This window comes from Anguilla anguilla, chromosome 14 (genome assembly GCF_013347855.1).
Source record: "Anguilla anguilla isolate fAngAng1 chromosome 14, fAngAng1.pri, whole genome shotgun sequence".
Lineage (NCBI taxonomy): Eukaryota > Metazoa > Chordata > Actinopteri > Anguilliformes > Anguillidae > Anguilla > Anguilla anguilla.
This window is the reverse complement of record NC_049214.1, coordinates 18,797,785-18,812,819: the sequence shown is the minus strand read 5'-3', so window position 1 is coordinate 18,812,819 and position 15,035 is coordinate 18,797,785. Positions and strand designations below refer to the sequence as shown.

At 41.2% G+C, this 15,035-nt stretch overlaps 2 protein-coding genes across 5 annotated transcripts in view; one reads left to right on the top strand and one right to left on the bottom strand.

Annotated features, from left to right (window-relative positions):
• Positions 1–641: 641 nt before the first annotated feature.
• On the bottom strand, positions 642–9,750 carry cdc37l1 (cell division cycle 37-like 1). 2 transcript variants are annotated; one of them, XM_035390969.1, is made up of 8 exons: positions 9,447–9,750; positions 7,713–7,997; positions 5,912–6,005; positions 5,160–5,275; positions 4,764–4,886; positions 3,243–3,416; positions 2,774–2,845; positions 642–1,866 (listed from the first exon to the last, which is right to left on the bottom strand). In XM_035390969.1, exons 1-8 carry the CDS (start codon positions 9,546–9,548, stop codon positions 1,750–1,752), a joined length of 1,083 nt encoding a protein of 360 aa, XP_035246860.1. In that variant the 5' UTR covers positions 9,549–9,750; the 3' UTR covers positions 642–1,749. The 2 variants fall into 2 exon arrangements, with proteins under 2 accessions (XP_035246860.1, XP_035246861.1); XM_035390970.1 differs by lacking the exon at positions 2,774–2,845.
• Positions 9,751–9,834: 84 nt separating this feature from the next.
• Positions 9,835–15,035, top strand: part of exd3 (exonuclease 3'-5' domain containing 3) — a 35,256-nt gene continuing 30,055 nt past the window's right edge. The window contains exons 1-2 of one of the 3 annotated variants that reach the window (XM_035390968.1): positions 9,835–10,276; positions 14,803–14,884. In XM_035390968.1, the coding sequence (XP_035246859.1) occupies positions 14,860–14,884 (25 nt within the window). In that variant the 5' untranslated portion in view covers positions 9,835–10,276; positions 14,803–14,859. Of the gene's footprint in view, positions 10,277–11,403; positions 11,423–14,802; positions 14,885–15,035 lie in introns of those variants that run through there. The other 2 variants (XM_035390966.1, XM_035390967.1) reach the window with 2 other exon arrangements.

Genomic DNA, 15,035 nt, shown 5'->3' with positions numbered 1-15,035 from the left:
GAAAACTGAATTTTCAGGTACTTTTAAGTCAAATCCAAGAATAGCAATGGATTCCAGGGCTAACACCAGAGAATGTCATTTACCTACTTTTCTATTGGGTTCACAGGTTCATAGTTCTATAGAAACACAATTGTTTTACTTTATATTTGTAGTTTAATCTAATTCGCATTGATGTGATTGTGCCAAGTTATTTAATTTGGGTATTCAGCTAGCGGCAGTTTAACAAAACAAACAACAGGGGCGACATAGCTCAGGAGGTAAGACCGATTGTCTGGCAGTCGGAGGGTTGCCAGTTCAAACCCCGCCCTGGGCATGTCGAAGTGTCCCTGAGCAAGACACCTAACCCCTAACTGCTCTGGCGAATGAGAGGCATCAATTGTAAAGCGCTTTGGATAAAAGCGCTATATAAGTGCAGTCCATTTACCATTTACCATTTACAACAGGGTCACAATGTGACCAGTGAGAGAAAAGCCAATGCTTACCAGATTTTAAACCCTTCCAAAAACCGTGTACTTATTGGTATCTTATTTGCTTTATAATATACCAACTTTCCAAAGGGTTTGGATAAGCTGTTTTTAATAGTACTTAAAATATAGCATTTTGTAATAGTAACTAAAAAATAAGAAAGCACATTTTAGACATTTGCGAGAAGAGCCATTTTAATTGCTATAACAGTAATTAAGAGCGCTTTCTTGAAAGCAGTTTCATTAGTTACTGATTGGTTTCAACATGCAGTTTGTTTCAGCAAAAAAGCCTTGTGTGACAAAGCACATTCATAATAAAAATGTGATGGTGCTTTAACATTAAAACCCACTTTTCTCTTGAAAGGTACCTCCATATCTACAGCCTCAACACTTACTAAAATAACAAATATCTAAAATATCTCCTCAACAAGACAATCTTCACACACTGAACACTTTGCATAGGTTCATGTAGCACTGCACACTGCTAAATATAACACAGGGCTAAGAGCACTTCTGAGTACACCTTATTAACCTTATGCCAAAGTAAATTATTACTTTGTTGATATGGCATCACAGAGTAGCCCATTCAGGTCCCGCCCACTCTGGTGATGCAGCACTAACCTCAGCCAGTCAGAATTGGTTCTATAATCTTTGGCCATGTGTGCCCCGGCAGCTATCTTGGAGAAAAATTCAGCGCTTACTCTGGAATACTACATTAAGTGTACAACAGAGATCAAGGCTACTGGTACAAGCAACTTTCAGAAGAATAGTGATAACCTTAAACAAATGTTCATGAAAATAACAACCTGTGGTTAAAAAAAACTGAAAACAACAAATACTTTATTGATTTTTCTCCAGCAAGGGTATTTGGCATCTGTGCTAAGCTTATGTGAGGCTAAGACTTAATTAGCTAGCTAATTCCCTTCAGCATCCTAAAGTTGTGAGATGAAAGCGGAAACAAGCAGCTCTTCCCAGCCACCTGCAATCCAAGAATCCAATCCATCTTTTTCAGGATCCAACAGATCAAACATCTACTGCCTCAAACCCACCCACAGAACCCCTCTGTCCACTCTCCAAAGAAGTAATCATGATCAGAAACCACTTTCAACAAAAATAAGAGCTCCACGATACCATTTTCTTTTTTTAAATACTTTCGAGAACAAATATAAAGTGCAGCACACATCCAGACGCGGAATCTTCATACAAAAATAGTCTGTGGGTCGTCCGCTCTACCGGGCTTTTCACTTTCCCATCTGAATGAAATTCGTTAGAGGAGGAGGAGCTGCTACGAGGTTTCCATCCGTCTGGGCTCGTCTGTTTCCATGGCGTCCTCTTTCAGCCCTCGCGCTGTGTTGCTCCATAAACCTGCATCCAAGCAACGCTTCACATGGTACTCTGCCACCTGGTGACAGAGAGGGGAAACACATGGGAGGCTTCATCCAATGAAACTCAGCATTACAAATACCAAGACGTACACTTCAGCAATCTAGTCTAACCAACGAATAAATCTCCTTGTTCTTACAGAATAGCATTTATCTACGTAGAATAAGAAATCCACAGCAATCGAAAGCTCCTTTGTGAACAGCAACTGGTAGTTTACACAAAGGACTGCCTCGGGTCTGATGGGCAGAAATGTTTCAGTTTGTTCACTGATTATTTTAAAGGATTTGGTGAATGATTACTATTAGAAAGCTTAGGGCAAGAAGTGTTTTCCTTCCTGATCTCACAGATTACTGCTTGTTATATAACCTGCGGTTTCTGAACTCCTCATCTCTCATTGGCTCATCTGACATATCCAGAGTCCTGTGCTTAGTATCATTTATATTTCTTATTTATTTTATTTGTATAAAGATTTGGCATGACATCAGCTTTAGAGGCCAGATGGCTGCGATCTCTTGCCATAATTTACAGCCAGATGGGTGCATGGCCTATTTTCCATCCTTCACTTACGAGTTCTCTTACACCATTACAGGTTCCACTACAGTAAAGTCCTGTTTTGCTTTGAAATATCATCATTAAAACTACACAGACAGAGCGGATTAATAGCAAGTACCAAGGTTGTAAACCTGTTTGAACTAAATAAAAAATATTTTAAAGTGAATCTGTATGTATTCTCAATAAACTTCAAACATTTCCGGAGTTGCCTTGATAAAGACATAATTAAAATGATTATGTTCCAGGATAGTGGGCTATGAGTACTCTGTGGACAACACTGAACATCAGCCTTGCTTCTGTAAGCATAGCAGGTCTCTATGCATCATATCAGACTTGTTTCTGAAGTGATGTGGTAAACTGAATTGTGGCAGTACCTGTGGATTCATAGTGCTGAGAACATTCTGTAGGATCTGCACGTTTTGTAATTGGAAGCCCCTCCTTAGCTCCTACAACAGAGAAAAACTCCCTTTTTATATTTCAACGAGGCCACTAGCACAAAGGTGTAATTTGTAGGATGCACAAAATGTCACTGTGGAAGACAATGCTTAGTATGTGTCTTTCTCCCAACACAATGGTAGAATGCCCTCAGGCCCTATGTATACATTTATTTTTAAGTATTTAAAGTGGTACTGTGAAAGGTGTTTCAACAGCATTTTCCATCAAACAAAGTTTGGTAAAAGCCAAACATCTGGACTTTATATGCTGGACATGAACAGATCCTGGGCAGAAGTGCAAGTGGATAATGTAATGTCAATATTCAGCTGAGTTTCCAAAAACTATCAAGGACTATGACCCGATAGAAAGCATGCAAGTGAGAGGAAGATGGTCTGAGGTGTAACATACGGGAGGTAAGGATTCCAGGACTTCTTTGGGGTCCAGGCGGCAGCGGTTTGGGGCTTTTTGGTGCTCCACGTTGTTCAGACTCTCCCCTTTACACTTGACAGTGTAGTCCTTCACCCTTTGCTTGAAGGCTTCCAGCTCCATTCGGAAGACATCGAAATAACCGTCTTGTCTCGTCTTGAAGACATGAAATAATAATTTTCACTAACAAAGTTGTTTTACAGGTTGACTGCATGATGAAATGTAAACATTTTATTGAATAAATGTTTCAGCATTGCACAGGCATTTCTCTTATTTTGGGAAGAGGCTACTTAAAATACAATTTGTATGCCTACCCTACATTACACCCGTAATAAAAATGCACAAATATCCAAAACCAGTTTTCAAATAGTTTCTGTCAGTCACTGTGAAAGCCACTAAGTTGACCAAAAGCTGCAATACAATTGTACAAAAATGAACCTCCTGAATATTTACATTTACATATGCTTACCTGTCATGTATGGACAGAGAGGAGTATTGGAATCAAAAGCCGGTTAAACCCATGATATTCAACTAAACCATATCCGATTCCACTGCATTGTGATGTGTCAACCTCTTATTGGATAGCACTTTGACACTTGTGTATGTATTGTGTATAGCCTGTGCATTCAATGCAATCTGTAGCGTCAACACTAGATAAATCCAACATTTATACTAGATGAATAGAATTTAATGAGGAGTTATCTTAAAAGCTAGATATATTTGGGTACCTATAGCTAACATTGGCTATGTAAATTACAACTGGAAGGTAAGCAGTTAGCTAGTTAGTTAGCTATACCTTCCCTGATATTTCCCAGGCTAATATCCTAACTGTCTTAATTACTTTGCAAGGTTTGTAAGTGTATCCACCTAGTTAGCAAATGATAGCCATATAAGGTAATTCACAACTGCTAGCTAGCTATCTAGTTAACTAACATAACAGTATCTATACATACACAGGCACAAACTATGTTTCAGAGTTAACAATTAAGTCATAGCCTTGTGTTCGAAAAGGGGTTGAAACATTACAACAATGATGGAACTGGATATTCACAAGAGCAGGCTGTGAAGGGGGAGCCAGCAGTGCAGTTACAGGAACATGTTAACCCACAGGCCAAAGTCATGTGAAGACCCCCCCCCCCCCAGTGGTAAAAAAAACAGTTCAGCGTTAAATCAACTCCTACGGAGTACATCCCTATCCCTATTTGACTCATATGTACTCTGTTACAGTTGAATTAACACGAGACACTTTACTGTGTAGTGTGAAGCATTAAATACTTCTGGTTACTCATTTTATTAGATGATTCAAATTCAGTTGATTGTCTTCTGTGAACCAGGGAGCTGTACAACTAACAGATCTCCACTTAGTTCTACTTAATCGGTTAATTTTCTCTCATATATATACACCTATTTGAGAAATGGCTCAGCGAGCATGTATTCAAATGCTTTAAAAGTAAAGACAGGGGACAGTTCATGTAGATGCAAAAGAGACTTAATTCCACTTACTCTGGCCTTCTGGAAGAATTGCCGGAAACAACCACGTGGGTCCTGCTGGGAATTTCGGGCCATCTCCAGAATAAACTGCATGACGACAGCTTGGTGTGCAACCTGTTCCATCAAAGCTTCTTTCTGTTAACAAAACAATTGGAAGCATTATGTTACCGACCGATATCTACAATACAGACAATATTCATTTGGGTAAATACAATTGTGTTTTTCTACCATATAAAGGATGTGGTAGGCTGGGACCCCTGGAACAATACAAATTATATTACATTTTGATGTCCACTCCAATGATACTGAAAATTAGCCAAGAGAAACTGGCAGCCAGTCAAGTTTCCACTAGTCAGCGTGACCAAGCCCAAACAGTGCAGGGTATGCTGCACAGTGGGTTAGCCTGACCTCTTCAGCCTGCAGCCGGAAGCACCACAAGATCAGGTAATTGGCCGTCTCCTCGCAGATAAGGTGGGGCCGATCAGATAGGAATCGCTGGCTGTCATCCCAACGTCGCAACATACCTACACAAGCACATACACGCATGCCACAGTTTAAAAAAAAATACTTACAAAATGCAACCTGAAAGATTTTTGTGGCCTAGGTTCGTAACAGTGTGAAATAACATTGTCTTTCCTCCTACCATCTTAACCATTGGTCTCATTCATCACTAGAATATGACATATGGTGTAGCCGCAGTGGACATGCCATGGCAGTTTGATACAATAAGCAGACGACAGTAACCTTTTTTTCTTTTCACTCACCTACAGTAAGCTTCTGTGGTCCAGATGGAGCTCTGAACAAACTGAATTGTGAATTAGACCTGTGACGTTACTAACACAATCAGGCCAGTTGCTAAGCAGTTCTGCAGTCAGACATCTGGTTTTATTTTCCCAAGGCAATCACTATTGTTGGACCGCTCTCTGGACTCAGAGTCAAGACCACAGTTTAACAGTGAGACAAACCCATGCAGGTAATACTATTCTATTAGATCAACATGCAAAAAGGAAACTTCCCTTGAAAATTATACATGGATCTTCTTATGTCAAAACTGTAAGAAAATTTACCCCTCATATTCGACAAGTAAGAGAATGCAAAGCAAGCACTATAAATTCATAATTTGAACAAGATGTTTCAATTGTGATTATATTATCACTTACCAAAATGCCTCAACTCCTGCTCATAATTCTGAACAAAGGTCTTACTCTTGTCCTGTTCCACTTCTATGCTTCTACTCTGAACATTGATAATACTCTATAAAAAAGAAGATTAAAAAATGTAATTAGCATGCTTGTAAACTGCACTTGTACTGATTAATGAATCAAACTACATGGAACCTGACACCATGCCAAAGCAAGGAAAAAGCATTATACCACAAAAAATTTAAGATATAGGCTATATACACACTACATGACTAAAAGTATTCGGACACCTGACATCCAACATCTCATCCAAAATTATAGGCATTCATATTGTTGGTCCACCCTTTGCTGCTATAACAACCTCCACTCTTCTGGGAAGGCTTTATACATAATGTTGAAGCATTGCTGCAGGGATTTGCTTCCATTCAGCCAGAAGAACATTAGTGAGGTTGGGTACTGATTGGGCGTTTAGGCCTGGCTCACAGTTGGCTTTCCAATTGATTCAAGGTGTTGGATGGGGTCGAGGTCAGGGCTCTGTGCAGGCCAGTCAAGTTCTTCCAAACCTTTCTTGACAAAACCAGTGCTATATTGACCTTGTTGTGTGCCCGGGGGCATTGTTTTGCTGAAACAGCAAAGCACCTTCCCCAACTGTTGGAGAATCACAGAATCATCTAAAATGTGATTGAATGCTGCAGCATTAGAATTTGCCTTCACTCAAACTAAGGGGCCACGCCCAAACCATCCAAAACAGCCCAAGACTAAGGGGTGTCAGATACTTTCGGTCATGTAGTATATAATAATTATATAGTTCCCTCCATAACGTTTAGGTCAAAGGAAATTTTTTTATTGATTTGGCTCTGTACTCCACAATTTTATTTATAATCAAACAATTCACAGTGGTTGAAGTGCAGATTCACAGCTTTTATTAGTTAAAAAAAATATATATAAATGTGTGGCACTTTTTAAACAAAGACCCTGCATTTCAGGGCACCATAATGTTTGGGACATATTAATGTTACAAAAATGAAAGTAGTCATGTTTAGTAATTTGTCACATTTCCTTTGCATGCAATGACAGCTTGAAGTCTGTGACCATAGACATCACCAGGTGCCAAGTATCTTTTCCCGTGATGCTCTGCCAAGCCTGTACTGCAGGCACCTTAAGCATCTGCTTGTTTTGGGGGCTAGTTGCCTTAAGTTTTCTCTTCAGCATATGAAACGTATGTTCAATTCGATTCAGATCGGGGCGACATAGCTCAGGAGGGAAGACCGATTGTCTGGCAGTCGGAGGGTTGCCGGTTCAAACCCCGCCCTGGGCGTGTCGAAGTGTCCTTGAGCAAGACACCTTACCCCTAACCCCTAACTGCTCTGGCGAATGAGAGGCATCAATTGTAAAGCGCTTTGGATAAAAGCGCTATATAAATGCAGTCCATTTACCATAGATCGGGTGACGGACTTGGTCAGCCAAGAATTTTGCAGTTTTTGGCTTTGAAGAACTCCTTTGTTGCTTTTAAGTATGTTTGGGATCACTGTCTTGCTGTAGGATGAAGCGCCATCCAATGAGTTTGGAGGCGTTTGAAACCAAAATGTATAAAAAATACCCTTTAATAAAAGGTGAGAATGTATACTTTATCCACATGTGAATTGTTTTGACTACAAATCTGAAAATTGTTGAGTACAGAGCCAAATCAACAAAAAAAAAAGCCTTCATCCAAAACATTATGGAGGGCACTGCATATGTGGGTTACTTAATTTCATAATGAATATGATCTCCTAATACAGTCATTAAATATTATATTTATCTGGATTTGCGTTGGTACCTTGTTAAAGACATCCCTGTTGCAATCTGGGTTGGGCACAGGACTCCAGCGGAGGTCCTGGTTTTCCAGCATGCTCTCCTTGCGACGCCACTCACACTCAGTCTGCGAGAGCTCAGCCACGCTGGTGAGGACACGGGCACGCTCCTGTTCCAGCGACTCTGAGCCATGGAGCTCCAGCCCACAGAGCTGGTCTTGTGCCTCAACCAACTGCCAGTTGGACAGGATGGAGGCCTTCACACACTGCTGCTGGCTCTGACACAGTGATGCCATGCTGTCTGCCGTCGGCTGCAAAGACAGGGAAGGACAACACACCTCTGAGGTCACAAACTCGGCACTTTCCTCACCCAGATGACACACCACTATAGAGAGACATTAACGACTGAATCTGAAATCAGCCAGAGAACTGAGGAGATCACTGTATGACATAATTAGATTCATTATGTATAGGTGGCCTTAACATTACATTGCATGAATTTTGCATACACTCTGATTTACAAATCTAACAGAACAAAGCCAGACCTGGCTAAGAACATTCCCAGGTCAATGAGTGTATATGCACTAAAGCACTAATGTTAATTACCTTTGCTGACCATTTACCAAAACACAAATCCTGAACACATACAGAATACATCCATGAAACACTGAACAAAGAAAGAGAGCTCTTCACAAGTTAAGTACTTTTCATAAACAGTGGGGCATAGGCAGGATTAGTTCCATGTTTTCCAGTTCTGCTAGGTTTTGAATTACCATAAAGAATACACCCGAAACAAAACTTACAGCACTGTCGACCCAGAAAAGTAGTAGTAGCAGAGCCCAACAACCTGCAGCTATAAGGATATTTCTCATACATGTTAACCACTGGAAAACAACATCAGTGTGAATTTCATCCCTGTACCAGAAATTAGAGACACAACCACAATGTTCACCAAGACTGTCACGTTACATGCCCCTGCCTCACACTGAGGTAGTAAGGCCAGGCCCTGTCAATCACCTCAGTGTTCACATGAATTAGGAGTCCTAATCATAAAAAAACAATGTGTTGCATCCTTAGACCACGCTGTCTAAATTTAAAAGAGAAAGTCTTCTCAAATGTTATGGCCGTATATGTTAATACGTACATTGCAGTGTATATTAATATATTATCATGCGGATGGAACGTGAGTTCCCCAAGGGGAAAAAGGTGTCGTTGGTGACATCACAATCTCAATTAGCAACACGAGGTGCAGCCAACATTACCAGCTGTCATAGCTTTGTTCTCAGAAGCAAAAAGAGTGTTTGATCTGCCGAGGCCAAACTACGACTACCTATCTGTCAAATTATTTAATGTGCTGCCATTTGGTCGCTGTTGTCGCTAAGTTAGGTACTGTTTACTAACGTTGCTGCAAGTATGTATCGGTGCATCTAGCTAGCGAACAAGCCATATTTGTTTCATGGTGTTCTGCTGAATAGCACACGTTCGTATAGCCATCCAAGAAAGTCAGTTAACCGAGAGTATAAAGCTTAAGTTATCACAGATATCAGGTATTAGCTACCTAAAATTACATGATTCTTGCTATTCCAATAAGCAATCTTGCAACAAACTACGTTAGCCAGCTAGCTAGCTAACTGCAGTGGGCACCCATAACTCGCAATCAACCAAACTAAAAAACGCGCGCGTGTGTAATTGTAGCTAACTAACCGAAAGTAAAGAATGATTGACAAGGTGTGGTCAGTAACTCCATCACTGCAGATTACCTGCTGGTGTTGCAGTAGCGAACTCTGGAAGCTTTTTGATCCCGATACACTGCCACTGCCTTCTTCAGATAATACGGCAGTTCCACTACCGAACCACTCCATCGCGTTTCCGCTATCCCACAGCTTACTATAAACTACCCAAGACGCAAGAGAAAAACGGAGGAAGGTTAGTACAATGCTAGCAAAGCAGCTAGTTAGAACGTTCTCTCCCAAGGATATAAAACATCAGCTGCCGTTTTTAGAAATGACAACTTCTGCCTCCATGCTGCTGACTCACAACCACGTGACCCAAGATTAATCACGTGACAAATCTTTTATTCGACGGTGTATGAGACGACCACACTGGCCTCATTCCTGCCCCCTGGTGTATGTGTTTGTTCCCGACTATGGGGTCTGCAATTCAAGTCCTGGACAGAGACCTGAAACAGGTCTCTTTCTAGGGCATTGGTCCTGGACACTTGGATAGTCACTGGTTCTGCAGGTTTATTCAAACCTTCCTGCCCCAAGAAGGTACCACCTGTAAAAAGCCAAAATGAGATTATTTTCAGTAAGATTCATATACAGCTAAGTTTCACTTTCATTATATAATTTCACAAGCAACCATTAATACCTCTTTCAATTAGGGACTTATTCTTGCAACTTTGTGAGATTATTGTGCCTGTGTCCACATACATTAAAATTACGATAAGTGAAAGGAGGCTTCATAATTTAATGAATAAATCGTTAATATATGCTGTAGCAAGACGGTTTGCATTTAAAATGTTTTCCTGATGGGAACCCGGCACCGGAAGTTGAACTATTTTGACTGGCACAGCTTGGTTCTATCACGCGTAAGTTGATCTCGTCCTCTTACAAAGTTATAACTTTACCGAAGTGGAAATGACAGATTATCTCAATGCAGCTATTCATGAAAATTGTATATAGGTATTTGCCCAATATGTGATTTTGAAGCGGTCCTGCTCCACCTTAACTAGCTAACATTAGTAGCAATGCTAAAGTTCTGCCAACGATAGCTGTGACTAGAACTGAACGTTTATCTAGCTACCTGTGAAATTTGATTTCTAGCTGACTTTCTCCTTAGGACAGAAGTCAGGCAGTTTGTCAGGATTAAACGTTCGTTATCGCTGATTAGCTGCCATTACCCTATTATAGCTATAATAAGGGTCTACCACTAACGGTAAATTTATTGAAACGATTGATTATTGTGTGTAGCTCAGCTATAGTCTAACCATGGTTGTCCTAAATCTATGAATGATTTGATTATTGGATAGGCAACGGCATTAACTTCGCTAACGTTAGCTGGCTGCAGAGTTACGTTAATGTTAGCATAGGTAATTAGTCTGTAGTCTATACTACAAGAGGCAAGCCATATCTATATTGCTTAATAGCTTGATCGAATTATGAATAGAAATACTGAAATAACGTTACTAAAATGACAAAGCTAGTGACATTAGTTGGCAAATTAACAGTCATCTGACTAATTTGACATTTTGCCGCCGGAGTAATTTACGGTGGTAGTGTAGGCAGTTAGCGACTAAGAGGCTAAAACGTTGTTACATTGCGATGACATTATGTTGCTGGATAGCTAACGTTAGAATGCAAAATAGAACGTTATCAGTCTGTGAGATTTCAATATGAGATACTGTGTGCTCTGTTTTGCACTACGGCTGCTGTGGTCTGTTGGAATAAAGGAAAATAGGCAATGCAGCAGGAGTCAAATTTAGTGGAGCGAGAGGTTGCCTCTTTCTTTGGGAGAGGGGTATGGTTGGTTGGTTGGTGGGGGGGTGGGGTTGGGTAGCGTCCTGATGCTGTGGCAACTTGAGGTTGGGCGCACGCCTCTTTTGTTCTCTTAATTGTTAAGGTTTTGAATGACAAAAGCAGCACAGCATCACACGCGTAGGGCAGAGGAAGAGAAGCCTACATTAATTTTGTATATGCCACAAGGAATGGCCACAATGGACAAACCCCACCTACAGGTAATTTTCCATTCATTAATCGGTCCAGGTGTTCAGTTGTTGAGTGAATCCACACAGCGGTTCTGACACCATTTCATGCACACACATTCGGCACCACACATTTGGAGAGGCTCTGACTTGGAAACTAGATGACAAATAAAGCTGCACATGTGCAACAGTTTTGCTAGGCAAGGTCATCCCAGGCTACTTTTAATGTGAAGCCCTGCCATATCTCAGTTTTTCATGGGTACAAACTGCAGTTACCCTAGGTGATACCCAGTGCCCTATAGGGCCAGCACCAGACATTAGGGATTCTGTGACCACCCAGGCCTACTTAACGGAAATACTATCCTGGTTACTGAAAAGTATGACCTTGAAAGTAGATCCCTCTGAACAGATTGCAGGTTGTAGTCCAATTCTGGACCTCAGAAATCTGGATTCGTACCTGTGTATGCTGCCTTAGCACAGCCCAAGATCCCACGCCCCTAGATCTGGGGATGAATAATGCCACTTCACTTCCACGTATTCATAATGCAGAGGAATCATCTAGGAAGGCTTCATGGTCCTTCTTTATCTTGATGATTGGCTTATCTGCGTATCCCACATGAGAGTGGACAGCAGCAGACATAGAGAGATGCTTCTTAAAGGGAACTTTATTAGAGAACACATTCCAGAGAATGGTAAATGCAGAGAATGGTTAATGAAGAATCATTCTTGTTTTGTTCCTCTTTCAAAAGACCTCACATTCAATCTGGACTGGGAGAGGAACCACAAGTTCCCCATGTGCATGTAATAGCTGACCCTAGATACCCAATATGCTAGGAATGCTAGGATTGCTACAAGGTTGAAATGGCTATTTGGATAGTGTAGCAATGGCAGTGTTTAGGGTCTTCAGTCACATAAAATAAAAAGAACCAAACTCTGTTAGTCCCATTACATTGTTATGGAAAAGTGGTTGCCCTATTGTCATGCTGAATGGTTTAGACGAAGGGAACCTAGGTAAACAAAAACACATTTAAAAAAATTATTATTTAATTAATGAAAAAGGTTGTCAATCACCCATGTGAAAAAGTACTTACCCCCTTTTAGTTAATAACCGGTTGCACCACCTTTAGCAGCAATAACTAGTACCAGGCACTTTCTATAATTTGATGTCAGTCTTTCACATCATTGTGGAGGAATTGTAGCCCACTCTTCTTTGCAGAACTGCTTTAATTCAGACAAATTGGTAGGTTTTTGAGCATGCACTTACCATTTCAGGTCCTGCCACAGCATCTCTATTGGGTTCAAGTTAGGACTTTGACTAGGCCACTCCAAAACTTAAATTTTATTTCTTTTCAGCCATTCAGGTGTGGATTTGCTTTTGTGTTTTGGATCATTGTCTTGCTGCATATGCTTCAGCTTCAGCTCCCAGGCCGATGACCAGGCACTCTCTCATCATCCTCATTCTTGTCATAATATTTTGCATATACAGTATGCACAGATATACATGTATAAATATACATGTATATTAATTCTAGATGTATCATTAGATTTGTTCTATTGTTGACACGTTTGTTCAGAGCCTGAATGGCTGGGGCTAGGTCTTCAGTTACACCTCACCCTGGTAGCTCACAAATTTGGCTACTGTAATGATCCAGTATTGCAGAGTGTGACGTGGGCTAACTAATGTAAGCATGTACAGTGGACCTGTTATTGTACCTGTAGTTGGTTGCAGCAAAAAGATAAAATGTCCATCTCGTACTGTTTTCAAGCTAAAATTTGTAATTTCTGAAAGAAATCAATGTGTGTCTATTTCTGGGAAACAAAGTCATTGACCAAGAGAACTAGCTTGAAGGATGTGCAGTCTGGAGTTTTATCTCAATACTAGTAAGGGATGGTTCTTGACTGTCAGTAATGTCACCATAGTACTCAGCTGGGTGGCCAAAATCCAACTACCCAGTTTAACTTAAACTTTTCTAGCACTATTAATTCCTAAATGGATCCAGTCAAATGCTGTATGTCAAACAATGGATTTAAATGCATGTTTCACTGTACACAAGTAATTATTTTATTATGGCCCTCTCTCAATAATTTCTGATTTTTGATTGACCCTACAATACGTTTTCCAAGTTTAGCTGTACCAAACACAACCATTAGAGGGAAGCAAAGACCCATTCAAGGCAAGCAACAGCATTATTGATCTGTGTGGTTACATAGTTTGCACTATTTGACCGAGTGCTGTCAGAGGCATTCTTGGTTCAGTAATTCTGACAAAAGACATTGTGGCTTTTTCTGAGAACCAAGTATGGTGCTGTTGATTTAAAAAAAACCAAAAAAAAACAAATCAATATTGCACAGTCAGTCGTGTGGACTATAGACTATAGACTATGCTGCCCTGTTGAACACTTGGTGGCGGTAGTGAATAGGCGAGAACTCGGCAGGGTCTGTGAGCTGTAAACTGAGGAGCTGAGCGCCAAGAACCTCCCACTGGGACTGCTGAGAGAAAGAGAGAGAAACAGCTCCAGACACCAGACCTAAAAAAACATCCTCAGCCTCAGAAGCATGTCGCCGGGCCAGCTGGCAGCCTGCCCTGTCTCGGGCTGCTGTTCCCACAGGGAGGGTGTGTGTGTGCTGGGGCCTGGGGAGGGTGTGTGAGCTTTGACACCTCCGGCACTCGGGCCCTGTAATAGCGCTGCACGGAGCATGAGGCACACGGCTCACCACATGCTCGGCTCCGCAGTATTACTGCTGCCTTGAGCTGCAGTCCGTTTATGAGTTCCAAACTTCCGCTCCACTCTTTTACGATTTCAAGTGCCGTTTTCCCCTAAGGCAAATCGCGCTTGCCCTTTCACAAGGTTTTCAGAAACCCAGCACCTGGACAATCTGTGCAGCTGGCTGCATGGTAACCTTAATGCCACCCTGTGGGTCAACTGAACCTGTCACTCTGAAGGACTGTAAATGAGTTTGGTACAACGTCACACCCATTGGAAAAGTAAGAAACATGAAAAACATATTTGTCTTGTGAACAACACTGCTAACTTAAGAGACTTTGAGTTAGGAAATAACCACTTCAGCACAGTATATCTTGACCTTTAAATACAGTATATCTTGACCTTTAAATACAGTAAGTGGGATCTTATTAAAATAGTTTATTGTGAATAGTGCAACAAGGTATCATGGAGACGCCACCATTGACACAAAGCATTAGTTCTGTGTTTGGATTTGGGGTCATGAACATCCATGAGCTGGCCAGGATGGTGGGGCTGCTAGCAAGGCTGTTGGGGGATCTTTTGGAGAGTACTGGAGCAAATAATCGGACGGCAGTCTGACAAGATACACCGATACTGCCCTCCTGGAGTAACCTGTGCCTGATTCACATTTACATGGATGCTGAAGTATGTTATTTGTAAATTAAACAGGTCTTTCCATCAGGACAGAGAGCTATAGGCTGAGAACATACCACCTGTGGGAGAAGAATGAACAACTCTTCCCAGCCTGAGGGTAAGTTAGGCCTGAACTTCAACCTGCCGTTCAGTTCAGTTTTATTTGCAGCGCACTTTTTACAGAGAAACTGTCACAAAGACACTTCTCAGGAAAACTGGGAAAGACAGGGCCTGAAAACCAGCAGGTGACCCACAAAAACCTCCCCGTG

What these genes read in the sequence shown, in the direction of transcription:
- cdc37l1 (XM_035390969.1), bottom strand. Translation starts at nt 9,548, where the DNA reads ATGGAGTGGTTCGGTAGTGGAACTGCCGTATTATCTGAAGAAGGCAGT. An exon ending in TCCGGCTGCAGGCTGAAGAG is followed by an intron (nt 4,887 to 5,159) that starts GTCAGGCTAACC and finishes TTTTGTTAACAG; the next exon opens with AAAGAAGCTTTGATGGAACA. An exon ending in AATTCTTCCAGAAGGCCAGA is followed by an intron (nt 3,417 to 4,763) that starts GTAAGTGGAATT and finishes CATGTCTTCAAG; the next exon opens with ACGAGACAAGACGGTTATTT.